Here is a 14,086-nt window from a genome sequence, read left to right as displayed (position 1 = left end):
TATAAAAAACCAGGGCTTTTATGGAGACCATATCTTCTAACTACCTTTTCCCCCCTGTAATATTTACTGATCTTTTTAGAAAGGCATTGATTTGAGGAATGGTTATTTATAATCATAGGAATGGAAAATACAAATAAAATAAACTTTTAGTCAATCAGGAAAGATTTTAAAGTTAGTATCAGGCCATATGTGTAGAAGAAAGGCAGGTGTGTGGAGTGAATGTTGCCCAAAGGCTCTGCTCTTTGTGGGGAGCAGAGCTGTGTCCTGGTGTCCCTTTCGCTTCGCCTGAATGAGGCCTGTGTCTCATCCCGCGTTGTCTGAACTTTGATGCAGGAGCACATAACTGTTGCAGTTCTAGAAAGAATTTTTAGAAATTCTAAGAAAAGGAATTATAAAAAAAAAATCAAAAGGCCTAGTTTAAGTGGAATGCTTTTCAGCTTTTTAACAGTTATCTTTCATTGAGGCCATTTTGAGTGATGTGTCTACATGATGGCATGGGGTACAGCGGGGAACAAGACGGGCCCATGGGGTGTGGGGTAGTCACAGCCTAGTTGGAGAGACAAACAGCCATTACATAGCCTCACAGATAAACTGCGGTTGCAGCGAGCCTGTTGGTCAGCAAAGGGGTGCATAGATATTAGTTTACCAAAATTAAAATATTTTTGCTGCTAGATACCAAAATATACTAGATTGGGTGTCATGGCTGGCTGTGTAGTTATACAACCATTAACACTGCTTTTTGCTGTTTGGCAGGTACGTTATTCCATCTTTGCAAAGGCTGGATGCCGGGTTTTACCGCTGCGTTGTTCGGAACAGAATGGGAGCACTCTTGCAAAGAAGATCGGAAGTTCAAGTCGCATGTATGTGCACAGTGAAAACATCTACAAATGTTAAACAGTGTCTGTGGGCACGCTAATCAAAGTCACCTTTGACCATGGTGGGAGTTGAGTTTCTATCTCGGGTTCTATTTGGAAGAGGATAATTGCTAAAATTGGTTGAGAGATAAGTAAATACCGAATGCAGCTGGTCTGACGATGATGGTGGGGCTGGTGAGGTGAATGCCACTTCTTTCAATTCAGGAGATAAGGCCCCGTGGAGGATAGGAAAAATGAGCAAGATGCTTTCTGCTTTATGAATTAGCTGCTCTCAGCTTTTGTTATATTCAGATTCAAATGTTTTTAAAATAAAAAAGTTAAACTCAGATAAGATTTTGTCTGTTCGTAGCCAGTTCTCTCCAATGATGATTTGTTTAGAAATCCTTCAACTGCCCAAGTCCACGGATAGCATGTCTCAATTCTGGAGTGAGTTAATAATTCTCTGCTGGGCAGACCATTTTAGAGAATGAAACTTTTAAAAGTAACCAGAGGGGATATCAGAAGGCAGGGACTGGAATTTTGGTGTAGTGTTTAGCAGAATGGTGGAGAGGGGAGTCGGCCAATTCAAAGTATTTAATACTTCAGTATTAATATTTAGTTTTAATACTTTAGTCCAAAATCTGTGATGGGTAGGGTCCATGTAAAGTGGCCTGTAGGCTTTATTATATTCTGAATTTATAACCAAAATGTCTCTTTATTTAAAAGAAAGCAAAAAGTGTTGTTATTTTAAGTTGCATATTAATGCCTCATAATAGATTTTAGAGAATTCTAAAGAGCTCCTAAATTGGGTCACGTCAACCAATGATGAAGGTATTTTCTCACTTGTCATTTTGACCCCAGTTAAGGCTTGCAGTTTTCAGTGTTACTGTATAAAATAAAATAATTTCTAGTTATTCTACTTTTCCCCTGTAATTACTAGTGACTGTGTACGGTGCTGATGCTATACGTGTTTAGTTTTAATTACTAGGAAGGCTTCATTTTTCTGAATTGTGGTGGTGAAGTCACTCAACTAAACCTGTCTGCAGAATAATTCAGAATTTTTATTCAATTGAATAATTGAAAACAATTCATAAATAAAAAATTAAGGTCAGTACTCAAAATATATTTGAATAAGCTTAGAATTTATTATAATATATTAAGTACTAGTTTATAAAATTTAATTTTGGGCTTTTTTCTTGCTATCCTTTATCTCTAGGGCTAGACTTTCTTATCTCTAATTTCTCTCTTTGATAACAAATTTCACTTTACCTGTGAATATCCTAATCCGTTTCATTGTTTCATATGTTTCCTAGACTATTAAATACTGCTTGCAACATAGTAAATACTTTCTTTTGAATCAGGAGTTCATTGATAATAGAGATGTTTTATAGACTGTTTCAAATGTATATGAATTCCATACCCATGTGTATATACATATATCTGTAGCTACTCACAATATGAAAATTTTTCAAACCTTTCAGATGGTACTAATTTTAAAATTGGCCACATATACCCACCTTGTAATGTCTGGGTTTTTCCCTGTGATCCTATTTTTTAAATGCTCTAAACCAGTAAGTAGCACAAAGACTGGAACAAAACCTACCTGCCCCAAATGAAGTCAGTAGCATGGGGTTTAGAGAACTCTCCAAAAGTGAACTAATGGTTAAAAAAACACTTCTCCCGGAAGATTCTTTCAGGAAGCCTTCACCCCAGAAACAGCGGCGAAGCTGAACAGGGCTGCCTGGGCAGAACCGGCGGCAGAGGTCTGGGCGGTATCCGAAGGTATTTTCTTAGCGCTTCTGGGCAAATGCTTCATGCAGCAGGAGGATGCTTTCCCACAAAGACGTCAGTATTAAAATCGGTGGCACACGTGTCCTTGTCCTGTTGCGGCAGCAACACAAAGACCACGGAGCTCTGCTGACGCACGCGTCCTGTGGGCCCTCTGGAGGCCCGCGGCTCCTGCCCTCGCTTCTCCCCGCCCCCAGCCTGCACTCATCGGCAGGAACGCTCCTCTGTGGTCTCACTGCTCCATGAGGGCGACGTCGGTGACTTTGCCATAAAACAGAGTGTCCATCTTTGACCTCCCTCCCTCTCAAAAAGAGTCTTCTGGAACTTAGAAGTCTGATTTTCCTCTACAGATATGGGAGATTTCACGGATGCAGACGAGAGACGAGTGGTCTCGGAAGGCCGCGCAGCCGTCCTCAGCTTGCCGCCCATCAGCAGCTGCCCCCGGCCCCAGGTGACGTGGTTCCGAGACGGGCACAAGATTATCCCCAGCAGCAGGATGTAAGTTGTTCCAAACCTGCAGTTCGAAACACGTCTCGTGACACCGGTCGGTACCACTGTACATATTAAGTGTGCCAATTAAGCTTCAGAAAGAGTAACCTGGTCTCCTAGACCTACCTCGAGCCTTAATCAAGAGCTATTTTAAGACTGGCTTGGACATTTTTAAGCAGTTTAAGGAAAGCCTCATGTAATGTTATTCTCCAGTATAGCACATGCCCTAACTAAAGCACCCTCACTCACTCTTTATGGTGGTTTGTTTTTTTTTCTCCTTTTCTGAATGCACTTTTTTGAGATGCCATTGTCATCCTGAGTTGTACTGAGCTCCAAGTACTAATTTAATGAGTTCTGGTATTTACTTACAGAGCTGTAGGGTTTTTCCCTCTTTTTACTGAGCCACATTTGATACTACTTTCTCTGACGATAAAACAGTAATTACTGCTTATTTCTCTTTATCCTTTTATCCTACCATGACAGTTTTATTTCCCTTTGTCTAATTAGTGGTTCACCCATCTATTGCAGAGCAGTTGCTTTGTGATTAGATAAGCATTATTTCAAGGTGTTCTTGCCTATCTCCCATTTAAGATATTTATCTAATGCAAGATAGTTTCTGCATTTGAAAGCTTTAAGTGATTAAAAAGAACATTTCGGATATATTTCATAAGTGGGCATTTTGCAATGTAATTTAAAGATAATATACTGAATATAAAGGTTTGAGGATGGACATGTCTGAAAGGATCATGAAATGCTATAATCTTGGGCTAAATGTCAAATATTTATGCCATCAGATGGTTGCACTCAGGAAAAAAAAACAAAAACTGTGAGAAGAAAATGGTTTTATTTTTTTCCCAGAAAGGTTATGTGTAAGAGAATTTGCTGAATGGTTTTTCAAATATGCTTTCTCCCCACTTGACCGTCCACTCGGTCCTGTCTTTAAGCCCAGAATCCCCACTCTTCTGCCTGGGCATCAGAACTCTGTTTGTGCCTACATAATTCTTAAGCTTATTTAGCAAATGTTTCTATCCTGGTTATTGAAAACAGGAAAAATACTGAAATATGTAAAAGCCATATTTTAAAATTCTAGTAAAAATATAAATTACCTTGGGAAATGGGATAACTTATGCCCTTTTTCTGTATTTTATTGAAACTTGCTTAGGTATCCACCTTTATATTGATTCCAATTATAACAAATGCCTCTGGAATTGGCGTGAAACAGAGATAAGGGATCAATTTCTCGTTTTCTTAGAGGGTGGTGGGGCTGAGAATAAGGCAGCTGAGGTAGATTCCTGTGCAGTGTTCTGGAAGGTCCTTGTGTTGAGCACAGTGTGGCTGGGCACGGGTGGAAAGAGTCAGTCCTCAGAAGGGCGGGTAGGTTGACTTAGGCTTCCCCTCAAACACTGGAGCTTCTAATTAGTGTCTGTGGTGGAGGATTATTTTCATTCAGTAGCAAATAACTACAAAGTAATTCATTTGTTAATCCATTGTCTAGCTATGTTCCTGAGACAACATTTATTCAAGTACAAAAGGATGCAGAAAGAAATAACAACTCTTAATTTTGTAAGCTTGTTTTTTTTTTTTTTTTTTAACTTGTGATTTCTTGCTGAAGACTGCTTAATTCCTGGTGAGCCAATAACACAAAGGATACTCATAGGGCTTTAACTTAGTGTCATAGCAGACAGTCTGCTTACCACCATGAAGTGACTGATAAATCTCCAGTCTCAGTAGAGTAATATGCCTGATGGCTTCTTTTTTTTAAGAGATGAGATGAGGCTGATTATGGATATTTACACTTTCTCAAGGCCTTTTAGTTTCGTATTTTCCACCTCATCATCAGCCCCATATTTATTAAGTACCTGCTGTGCGAGGTATCATAAATCAGTACTTGCGTAGTTATCTCCACAAGTTTATGCATCGTTCACAGATGTATTACTTTACACTTCCAATGAAGTCCAGCTCAGACCTCAGGTGGAAGAGCACTTACGCATCGCCTCTGCCCAGATGGCGGGCAGACAAAACTCAGATGGCATTAGGTCTGTTCTTGACCGTGAGAGGTGTCACTTAAAACGGAGCGTTTGGCTCAAGGTGTTTCACGCCTATTGAGGCAGCTCAGACCTCTCCATCGGCTTTTACCGATTCCTGGGGTCAGCGCCCTAACACACGGGAGGGATGGACCGCCGTCAAGGGAAGGAGGGGCCTCCTCACCTTGCCACCCCTTCCCCGCCACGCTTTAACATTATCTCATAACCTGAGAAATGTGAGCTTTAGGCTTAAAATTAAATGACTTTTTTTTTTTTTTCATTTTCAAGGGAAAAGGTGAGTCTAATGTTTTTCAACTTGAAAAATTAGTTGAATAGTCTATTAATAATACTAACAGCAGCTATTATTGAGTACTTTAAACATATCTTCTCTAATCCTCAGAGTCGCCTACTGAGGCAGGTATAATTAGCTATCAGAACTGAAGACTGGAGTTGTTAAATGACCCACCCAAGGGCGCATAGCTGACAAATGGCAGAGTCGGGGCTCTAACCCAGGTCTGCCGACTCTACATCTCAAGCTCTCTTCTGCATCAGGCCAATTCTTCGTTTCACTTTATTTTGCCGAACCTTCTTCGTGCTTTTGATTTATTTTTTCCTTTTACTGCTTTCATCTTTTTCCTCCTGTTTTAGAACAGCAGCTTTCAAGTTGAAATACTGTAGGTTAGCCTGGGTTTGCCATGAGCCACAGGCTCACACAATCACACGCCCACGTCAGTGAACATGCCTGCATGTGTGCTGTTTGTCCTCTCTGTATTGGGTCTGTTGGTCCCTATCTTCAGAAATTCTTGACAAAGAGAAGGCAAACACGCCCTTCTAATTAAGGTGTAGACATTTGTTTTGGATTGTTTTGTTAAGAGTGACATCCCCTTGGATGGCCAAGGGGATCCAGTCATTGGACAGTTGTGTATACCACTTTCAAGGTTAGCAAAGGCAGCTTGGTGAACCTTGGGGGTGGTTGCTGTATTGTTACTTGTAGGTTTTACAGTGCATATGGACCATACACGCCAGGGAACAAAGCCCAGAGAGTTCCATCGTATCAGTTAAGATGCTCTTGGCTGCAAGTCACAGAGGATGCCTCTGGCTAAGCACCAAGGAAGCATGTTGGAGTGTTTGGAGAACTGCAGAGCCTGGCCAACCGAAGCAGATGGGGTGGCAGCCAGGGCCCCTCCTGAGGCCCGAGGAGCAGGGAGCAGGACCTCCCAAGGGGATGCACGTCCCAGTTCCTGAAACTGTGGCGTATGGGCGGTAACACGGCAAAGGGACTGAAGGCAGAGGGCTCCACAGGGGACTGATACGGTGGGAAGGTAGGGCTCTCACCTGGAGGCAAGTGTCTTGGGTCTGGAGCAGTTAAGCTGAGGGTCTGTCCCTGTGACCAGCATGTGGCAGACGTGGCCACTTTCTTTCAACATCTCCCCTGGAGACGTTAGCTAGCGAGAGTCACGACCCTGCCCTGTGTCTGTAGATGCTGTCTCCTCAAGGGGTTTTCACCTCCCCTGAGTCCTGACCATCTAAGATGTCTGTGTTTATCGCCCTCCTTGGCCTGGTGCTGTGCAGAGCAGAGATGCAATACTGGAAAAATGGAACAAATGAGGAATGTGAAGGAAATTCCTGTAGTAGTATAAACATCCTCACCAAAACAGGGGGGTAGGGGAGAGACATAACAAACCTCAGGAGAAAGTGGTGCTAACGAAGGCGAAATATATCTTGGAAAAGCAAACAATATTTTGAAAGAATTGAGAATAAGATATACTTAGAATTTTGAATTGGTAATTATAGGTTTTATTTATCTGAAAAGATGAAAAAAGTGCTTATGTGTTTTTCTGATTTACTGAATCCGAACAGTTAGTTTGCTATCTTTGCACGTCAGAGATGAGTATAGCCTTATCTTATAAGTATAGTCTACTTTGATAATAAAATTGTTCTGTGTTATTTCAGCTTAGATATATGTTCTTTGTTTCCTTTTATTTCTCAAAATATGAAATGTGAATGCTGATGTCATTCAGTACTCCTCTTACCTCCGGGAGGTAATTCATGTTGGTAGTTATCAGATTAGGACGCAGAAACGTGTTCTGTGCAGTGCCATTCTTCTGCTTAATTGCAGGTTCTTACTCTCAAACTGCACCCTTAGCCTACCTGACGGGAATGTGTAAGCACAAGTGTACAGGCATGTGTTTTCCTAGGAATGCGAGGTTTATAGACTAAATATTTCAAACCTGCAGTCAGTTTTGTGAGATGACTTGCTCAGAATGAGCTGAATTGTGAAGTATGGGCAGGAAACAGCATCCCAGGTGACTTGAAAACAGTCTGACTCATGATTGTCCATGCTTAAATACTCCAACATCCATTAACCTATTACCATTTCATTTCAGGCGCTGCAAGAAAGATGTATTTAAATTAGCACTTGTATTGGGAGTCACAACTTAATGCTTGAATGAAGTAGATCTGGTTGTAATAATATTTTTATAGTTAACTGGGCTTTCAAAATAATATGCTTTTAAAATTTTCATATTATGTTTTATAGGCATTTTGTGAATGTTTATAGAGTATGTCTATACGTGTGAATTGAGCCACATTTGTATAAGTAAAGAAGACTAGGAGATGCGAGCTCCAGACCTGCTTCCACCATTAATTCTGACCTTGGGAAGATGACTTACTCTCCTTTGCCTCCATTTTCTCGTGTCAAAAATGAGGACAGCATCGTTGGTGGCCTCTGAGGTCCTTTCTGGTGTCTGCACCAGCAATGCTCAGGGCCAGGCCTGCCTCTCCACTGCTCTTTCTTCCTTCCTGCATGTAGTAGGTACTTGCTGAGCACTTGTTCTGTGCCAGGCACTGTTCCAGCTGCTCAGGCCAGGTAGGGGCCTGAGGACATTGGAGCTTCTGCTCTCCTGGAGTCATGGTCCAGCGTGGAAACACAGGCGTATCCAGAGGATGATGAAAGTGACGAGGGGTGTAGAAAGGTGGGTGGGAGAGAGCTGAGCAGGAGCGGGGTGTGGCCAAGGACGCCTCTGTGCAGGTGAGGCTTTAAAATCCACTTTGTTGAGTTGTAATTTACATACAACAGGACATACAGATTTTAAGGACACAGGTTGATGAATTTTAGCAAGTGTATACACGGGTATTATCACCCTCCTAATCAAGTTGCCTAGGACAGTTCTTACCCCCGGTCCCGCCACACTCTGCCCCTAATCTCACTCTGGTACCATAGGTTAGTTTGCTTATTCTAGAATTGCTTATAAATAGAATCACAGAATACGGAATCCTTTGTTTCTGCCTTCTTTTGTTGGACATGATTTCTGTGATATTTTTGAGGTGCTGTTGATAAGTATTGTTTTTAGGTATTTTTTGAGTGCTAGGCGCCGCTTGAAGTGTTTTCTCTGTACTGATTCACCGAAGCCCCACAGCAGCCCGGTGGGTTGTATTGTTATTAACATTACTGTCACTCTGCTGAAAGGAGCAGCGACAGAGAGAGGCCAACAGCTGGTCGGTGCTGAGCCCACACTTTGCCCCTGTGCCCCACTGTACTCTTGGGCTCCTGTCCGAAGGAGGAGGAGCGAGCCATGCACAGATCTAGAGGACGAATATTCTGAGCGGTGGGGTCACATACATGCAAATCCAGGACAAAGCCTGTCGCCTTTGCTAACTGGTGGTCTGGTGCTCAGGGCATTGTGAACAGAGAGTGTACAGAGAAGGGGCCCAAGAGGGGAAATGGGATCCTGGAGGTGCCAGAATTTGGGAAAGAATCTGGGTTGTATTCCACGCACAGTGGTACATCTTTCGAAGTGTTTGTGGGTTTTATTTTTGGAAATTTTTTTGAAATTGTGGCAAACTATGTGTAGCCTGAAATCTACCTTAACTATTTTTCTCTGTAAATTAAGTGTCATTAACTGTATTCATATTGCTGGGCAGCCATCATCACCACCACCCCACCTTTGGAGCCCCTTCATCCTGTAAACTGAAACACTGTCCGCGTTCACGCTTAGCTGTCCGTCCCGCCCCCAGCCCCTGGCATCCACCCTCCACCTTCTGTCTCCAGAGTTTGATGCCAGCTGCTGTTGTTTACTTGCTCAGTCATGTCCAGCTCTTTGCAACCCCATGGGCTGCAGCACACCAGGATTCCCTGTCCTTCACTATCTCCTGGGATTTGCTCACACTCTTTTCTGTTGAGTCAGTGATGCCATCCAACCATCTCATCCTGTGTCATCCCTTTCTCCTCCTGCCTTCAATTTTTCCCAGCATCAGGGTCTTTTCCAATGAGTCGGCTCTTCGCATCAGGTGGCCAAAGCATTGGAGCTTCAGCCTTAGTATCAGTCCTTCCAATGAATATTCAGAATTGATTTCCTGTAGAATTGATTGGTTTGATCTCCTTGCTGTCCAAGGGACTCTGAAGAGTCTTCTGCAGCACCACAGTTTTTAGGCATCAGTTCTTCAGCGCTCAGCCTTTTTTATTGCCCAGCTCTCACATCCATACATGACTACTGGAAAAACCATAGCTTTGACTATACAAACCTTTGTTGGCAAAGTAATGCCTCTGTTTTTTAATATGTTATCTGGGTTTGTCGTAGCTTTTCTTCCATGGAGCAAGCATCTTTTAATTTCATGGCTACAGTCACCACCTGCAGTGATTTTGGAGCCCAAGAATGAAGTCTGTCACTGTTTCCATTGTTTCTCCATCTACTTGCCATGATGTGATGGGACCAGATGCCATGATCTTAGTTTTTTGAATGTTGAGTTTTAAGCCAGCTTTTTCATTCTCCTCTTTCACCTTCATCAAGAGGCTCCTTAATTCCTCTTTACTTTCTGCCATAAGGGTGGTGTCATCTGTATATATGAGGTTATTGATATTTGATGCCAGTAGGTCCCTCATATGAGTGAAATCATATAATATTTGGTTTTTCCTCATTTTTAATCAGACTTGGTATTTGGGTTAATTGTGGATTCGTATGCAGTGGTTAGGAGTCACACAGAGAGCTCCCATATGCTTTTTAGCTGCTTCCCCACAAGGTTGTGAGACCTTGTAGGGCTGTTGTGCAGCATCACAGCCAGGATATTAAGGCTGATACACTCAAAACACAGAATATTCCTGCTACGCTGCCTGTTTATATCACAATCCCTTTCCTCCAACCCTCATCCGTGCCCCAAATTCTGACAGTCACAAAGCTGGTTTCCATTTCTGTAATTGTATCATTCAGAGAATGTTCTGTAAATGGAATCATGCGGTCTGTGACTTTTTACCGTTGACTTTTTTCATTCACCATAGTTCTGATTCGTTCAGGTTATTGCAGGTGCGAGTACCAGATTCCCTTTTATGGTGTGGTTTTCCATCGTGTGGACATACCACAGCTCATATAACTGTTCACCTGGTGAAGGACACTTGGGTTGTATCCAGAGTCCCTGTTATTTTGTGGTTTTCCATTGCATGGACATATCACAGCTCATACAACCATTCACCTGGTGAAGGACATTTGGGTTGTATCTAGGTTTTCACCCTATGAATAAGGCTGCTGTAAATATTCTTGTATATGTTTTGTGTGAATATGTCTTCATTTTTCTGGAATAAATGCCCAGGGACACAGCAGCTGGGTGTCTGGTATTTGCGTGTTGAGTTTTTTTTTGTTTTTTTTTTTAAGGAAATTCCAAACTATTTCCAGAGTGACTGTATGATTTTGTATCCCCACCAGTGGTGGAAGTGACCCAGTGTCTTCGCTTCCTCACTAGCATTCAATCTTGTCACTATTTTTTATTCTAGCCATCTTGATGGGTATGTAATTATAACTCCTTGTGTTTTTTAATTTGCATTTCCCTAATGGCTAATGATGTTGAACATCTTTTAATGTGCTGACTTTAAAAAGAGCCAAATAGAGAAAAACTAAATTTCTTGAAGTGAAAAATACAATCATTTATTTAAAAAACCAATTGAATGGGTGAAAGAGCAGACAATATTACAGCTAAAGTAAGAAATATTGTTTTGCTAGATTGAAGGAAAATACTCAGAATAAAGCACAGAAATAAAAAGATGGAAAATACAGAAGGCAGGCCAAGAGGATAGAATAATCAGTAGAAATCTAAGAAGAGCCCCGGAAAGGAAGAATGAAGAAAATGGGGCAGGTAACATTCAGAGAGAGAATTATTGCAGTATTTCCTAACATGAGGAACCTTCAGAGTCAAGAAACAGAAAAGGTTGCAAGTAAGATAAATAAAACTAAATCCAAATTTAAACTTATTATAGTGTAACTGTAGAACCTCAAAGACAAAGAAGAAGCCTTAAAAGCAACCATACACATAATTCAGATTTCCTCAAAACATTAGTTAGATGACAGTTGACTGCAATAATAGAGAAGATGATCATACTTGAGGCTACAATGGTCATCACAGAATTTCATATCCAGCCAAGTTAACATCCAAGAGTAAGGGAGGAAGGAAGACCTTTTCAGATTGAAAATATACATTTCTGAGAACTTTGCTGGAAGAGCTGCTAAGGACCAGCTTGAGGACAAGGGATGTTGAACCCAGGAGGAAGTAGGATGTTGGAAATATTGGTCATCATTTTATTATTTTCTCTAATTAGGAAATGCTCAGTAATTACAATTTTAGCATATTTAAAATAACAGAGAAGGCTGTAAAGATAGCAAGCTGAAATAACTCTGGGGGGATTTTTATTGGGAATGGCTGCAGTGAAATGGCAAGTGTCCATGAGATAGTGGGGGGGCAGCACCAGTGTTCAAGGTGCAAAATGACTGAGAATGTTTGTGTGCTACAGAAATGCTCTCCTAGAGAAGAAGAAGGTGGGGACCCAGTGAGATGTGGGCGAGGGGCAGAGTCCTGGAGGAGGCTGGGCAGCACAGACACTCTTAGCACCAGCACGGGAAGCAGGGCCCCAGTGTGGTGGGGGCCCCGTCAGGGCTAGAGTAGAGGGCAAGAGAGTAGACTCAAGGGCCACTTCCACACAGAGCATGGATGCATGCTGTTTGCAGATGTGCTTGTGGAAAGCTGAGGACTTTCTTGTGATTTTTATTTCCTCTGTGAATATTGGGAATAAGTTATAAGTTTAGAGTGAAGTGTGACACAAGGAGAGAAGTGAAGGTATTAAATAATTATCTGGAGCGTCAACAGCAAATCGAGCCACACGCTGGACTTAGAGGCCCATTTGAGTGCAACCGCACCTTTGTGGTTTGTGGTCATGGACTGTGTCAGGAAAGCTGAGAGGTTCTGGTGCAGTTGCAGAGAAGGTTGTTGGGTTCAAAGAAGGGTGAAGTATGTAGCCTGGCACACAGGACTGAGAAACAAGGATGTGGAGGGTTTGCAGGAGGGAGGTGGCTTTTGGTTGTCTGTGTGTTGTATTGGGAGGAAGTGACGGGTGATCCAGTTTGGCAGAGTCAGATGACTATGGCTGTGGGGTGGTAGAGCGCCTGAGTGGGGGACTGAGGGGAGGCGGGTGCTCTGGCACCTCCTATCCTCTCATCCTCTCCTTGGCTGCTCCATCCAGTCCCTTCCACTTGATGGGATCTGGTGATGCAGTTCAGGAGGGTGGCCCGGTTGAGTCCTTGTGGGTGGACTTAGACTCTTAGGGAGTCAGGGTGGGTATGTGCTGGTAAGGGGTGTGGGAAGAAATAATGGTGAGAAGCGACCGACCGACTGGCGAGGAGATAACCGGTGAGAAGCGACCGACCGACTGGCGAGGAGATAACCGGTGAGAAGCGACCGACCGACTGGCGAGGAGATAACCGGTGAGAAGCGACCGACCGACTGGCGAGGAGATAACCGGTGAGAAGCGACCGACCGACTGGCGAGGAGATAACCGGTGAGAAGCGACCGACCGACTGGCGAGGAGATAACCGGTGAGAAGCGACCGACCGACTGGCGAGGAGATAACCGGTGAGAAGCGACCGACCGACTGGTGCTCAAGGACATGAGGCCTGAGGCACTCTGTCACCCACACAACGTTGCACACAGCAGTCATGTCCTGACACCTGCTTTGGAAGTGTCTTGAGTACATGCGGCTGAGCACGCACTGTGTCTGTGGACGTCTTCTGGGACTTAGAGTAAGCTGGGAAGGAAGGATCCAGGGCAGAGAGTGTGCTGGAGCCCCGGGGCACAGCACCGCTGCCTTGGCTTCCTGTGCATGCTCCATGGGCTTTCCAAATGCTTATTGCTGAAGCCTAGAGAGTTCTTTTTGTTCTGGTTGTTCTAACCACAGCAGGATGCAGAGGGTGAAGGTCCCTGGGCATGTGCAGGCAGCTGACCCTGCGCCCCTGCTTTGGGACACAGGGCATGTCACAGCCAGAGGACCATTCCTGTGCAGAGGAAGTAGCCTGGGCGTGGGTGTGGGCATCTCACAGTTACTGGGTTCCATTTGAGTGGGCAATGTAGTGTTTAATGGCAAGAGTTTAATATTCTATGTACCAATTTTTCATTTGAAAATAAAATACCACTTCATTTTCCATGAGCAGATCTAGTGACAATAATGCATTTCTTTACAAATATTAGCCTATTATACATCTTAAGTCAGTTGCACATAATTGCATTTCACCAGCTCTACATAATACTTTAATTAAAACTAGGATAATTAAAATACAGTTTTAATGAACAATAAATTCTGAAGTTGCCAAGCCCAGAATGTGTTAGTTGAATCATACCTTGCTCTATTTTTTAGCTCTTAAATCTGTGTCCACATTTTGTTTTGAAACAGCAACAACCATGAACAAGAGGCATTTGTAAATGCATTTATTAGTTCAGTTCAGTTCAGTCGCTCAGTCGTGTCCGACTCTTTGCGACCCCATGAATCGCAGCACACCAGGCCTCCCTGTCCATCACCAACTTCCAGAGTTCACTCAAACTCACGTCTATCGAGTCGGTGATGCCATCCAGCCTTCTCATCCTCTGTCATCCCCTTCTCCTCCTGGCCCCAATCCCTCC

General features: G+C 43.0%; 1 protein-coding gene across 1 annotated transcript in view; it reads left to right on the top strand.

The window, feature by feature from the left end:
• SDK1 (sidekick cell adhesion molecule 1) overlaps window positions 1-14,086 on the top strand; it is a 478,174-nt gene that overhangs the window by 44,314 nt on the left and 419,774 nt on the right. Inside the window, exons 3-4 of the mRNA XM_010845804.1 lie at window positions 754-860; window positions 2,993-3,140. Coding sequence (XP_010844106.1) covers window positions 754-860; window positions 2,993-3,140 — 255 coding nt within the window. The remainder of the gene's footprint in view (window positions 1-753; window positions 861-2,992; window positions 3,141-14,086) is intronic.

The sequence above is a fragment of the Bison bison genome, unplaced genomic scaffold (assembly GCF_000754665.1).
Source record: "Bison bison bison isolate TAMUID 2011002044 unplaced genomic scaffold, Bison_UMD1.0 scf7180017864223, whole genome shotgun sequence".
NCBI classification, from domain to species: domain Eukaryota; kingdom Metazoa; phylum Chordata; class Mammalia; order Artiodactyla; family Bovidae; genus Bison; species Bison bison.
The sequence above is the reverse complement of the archived record's forward strand: the minus strand, read 5'-3'. Positions and strand labels throughout refer to the sequence as shown.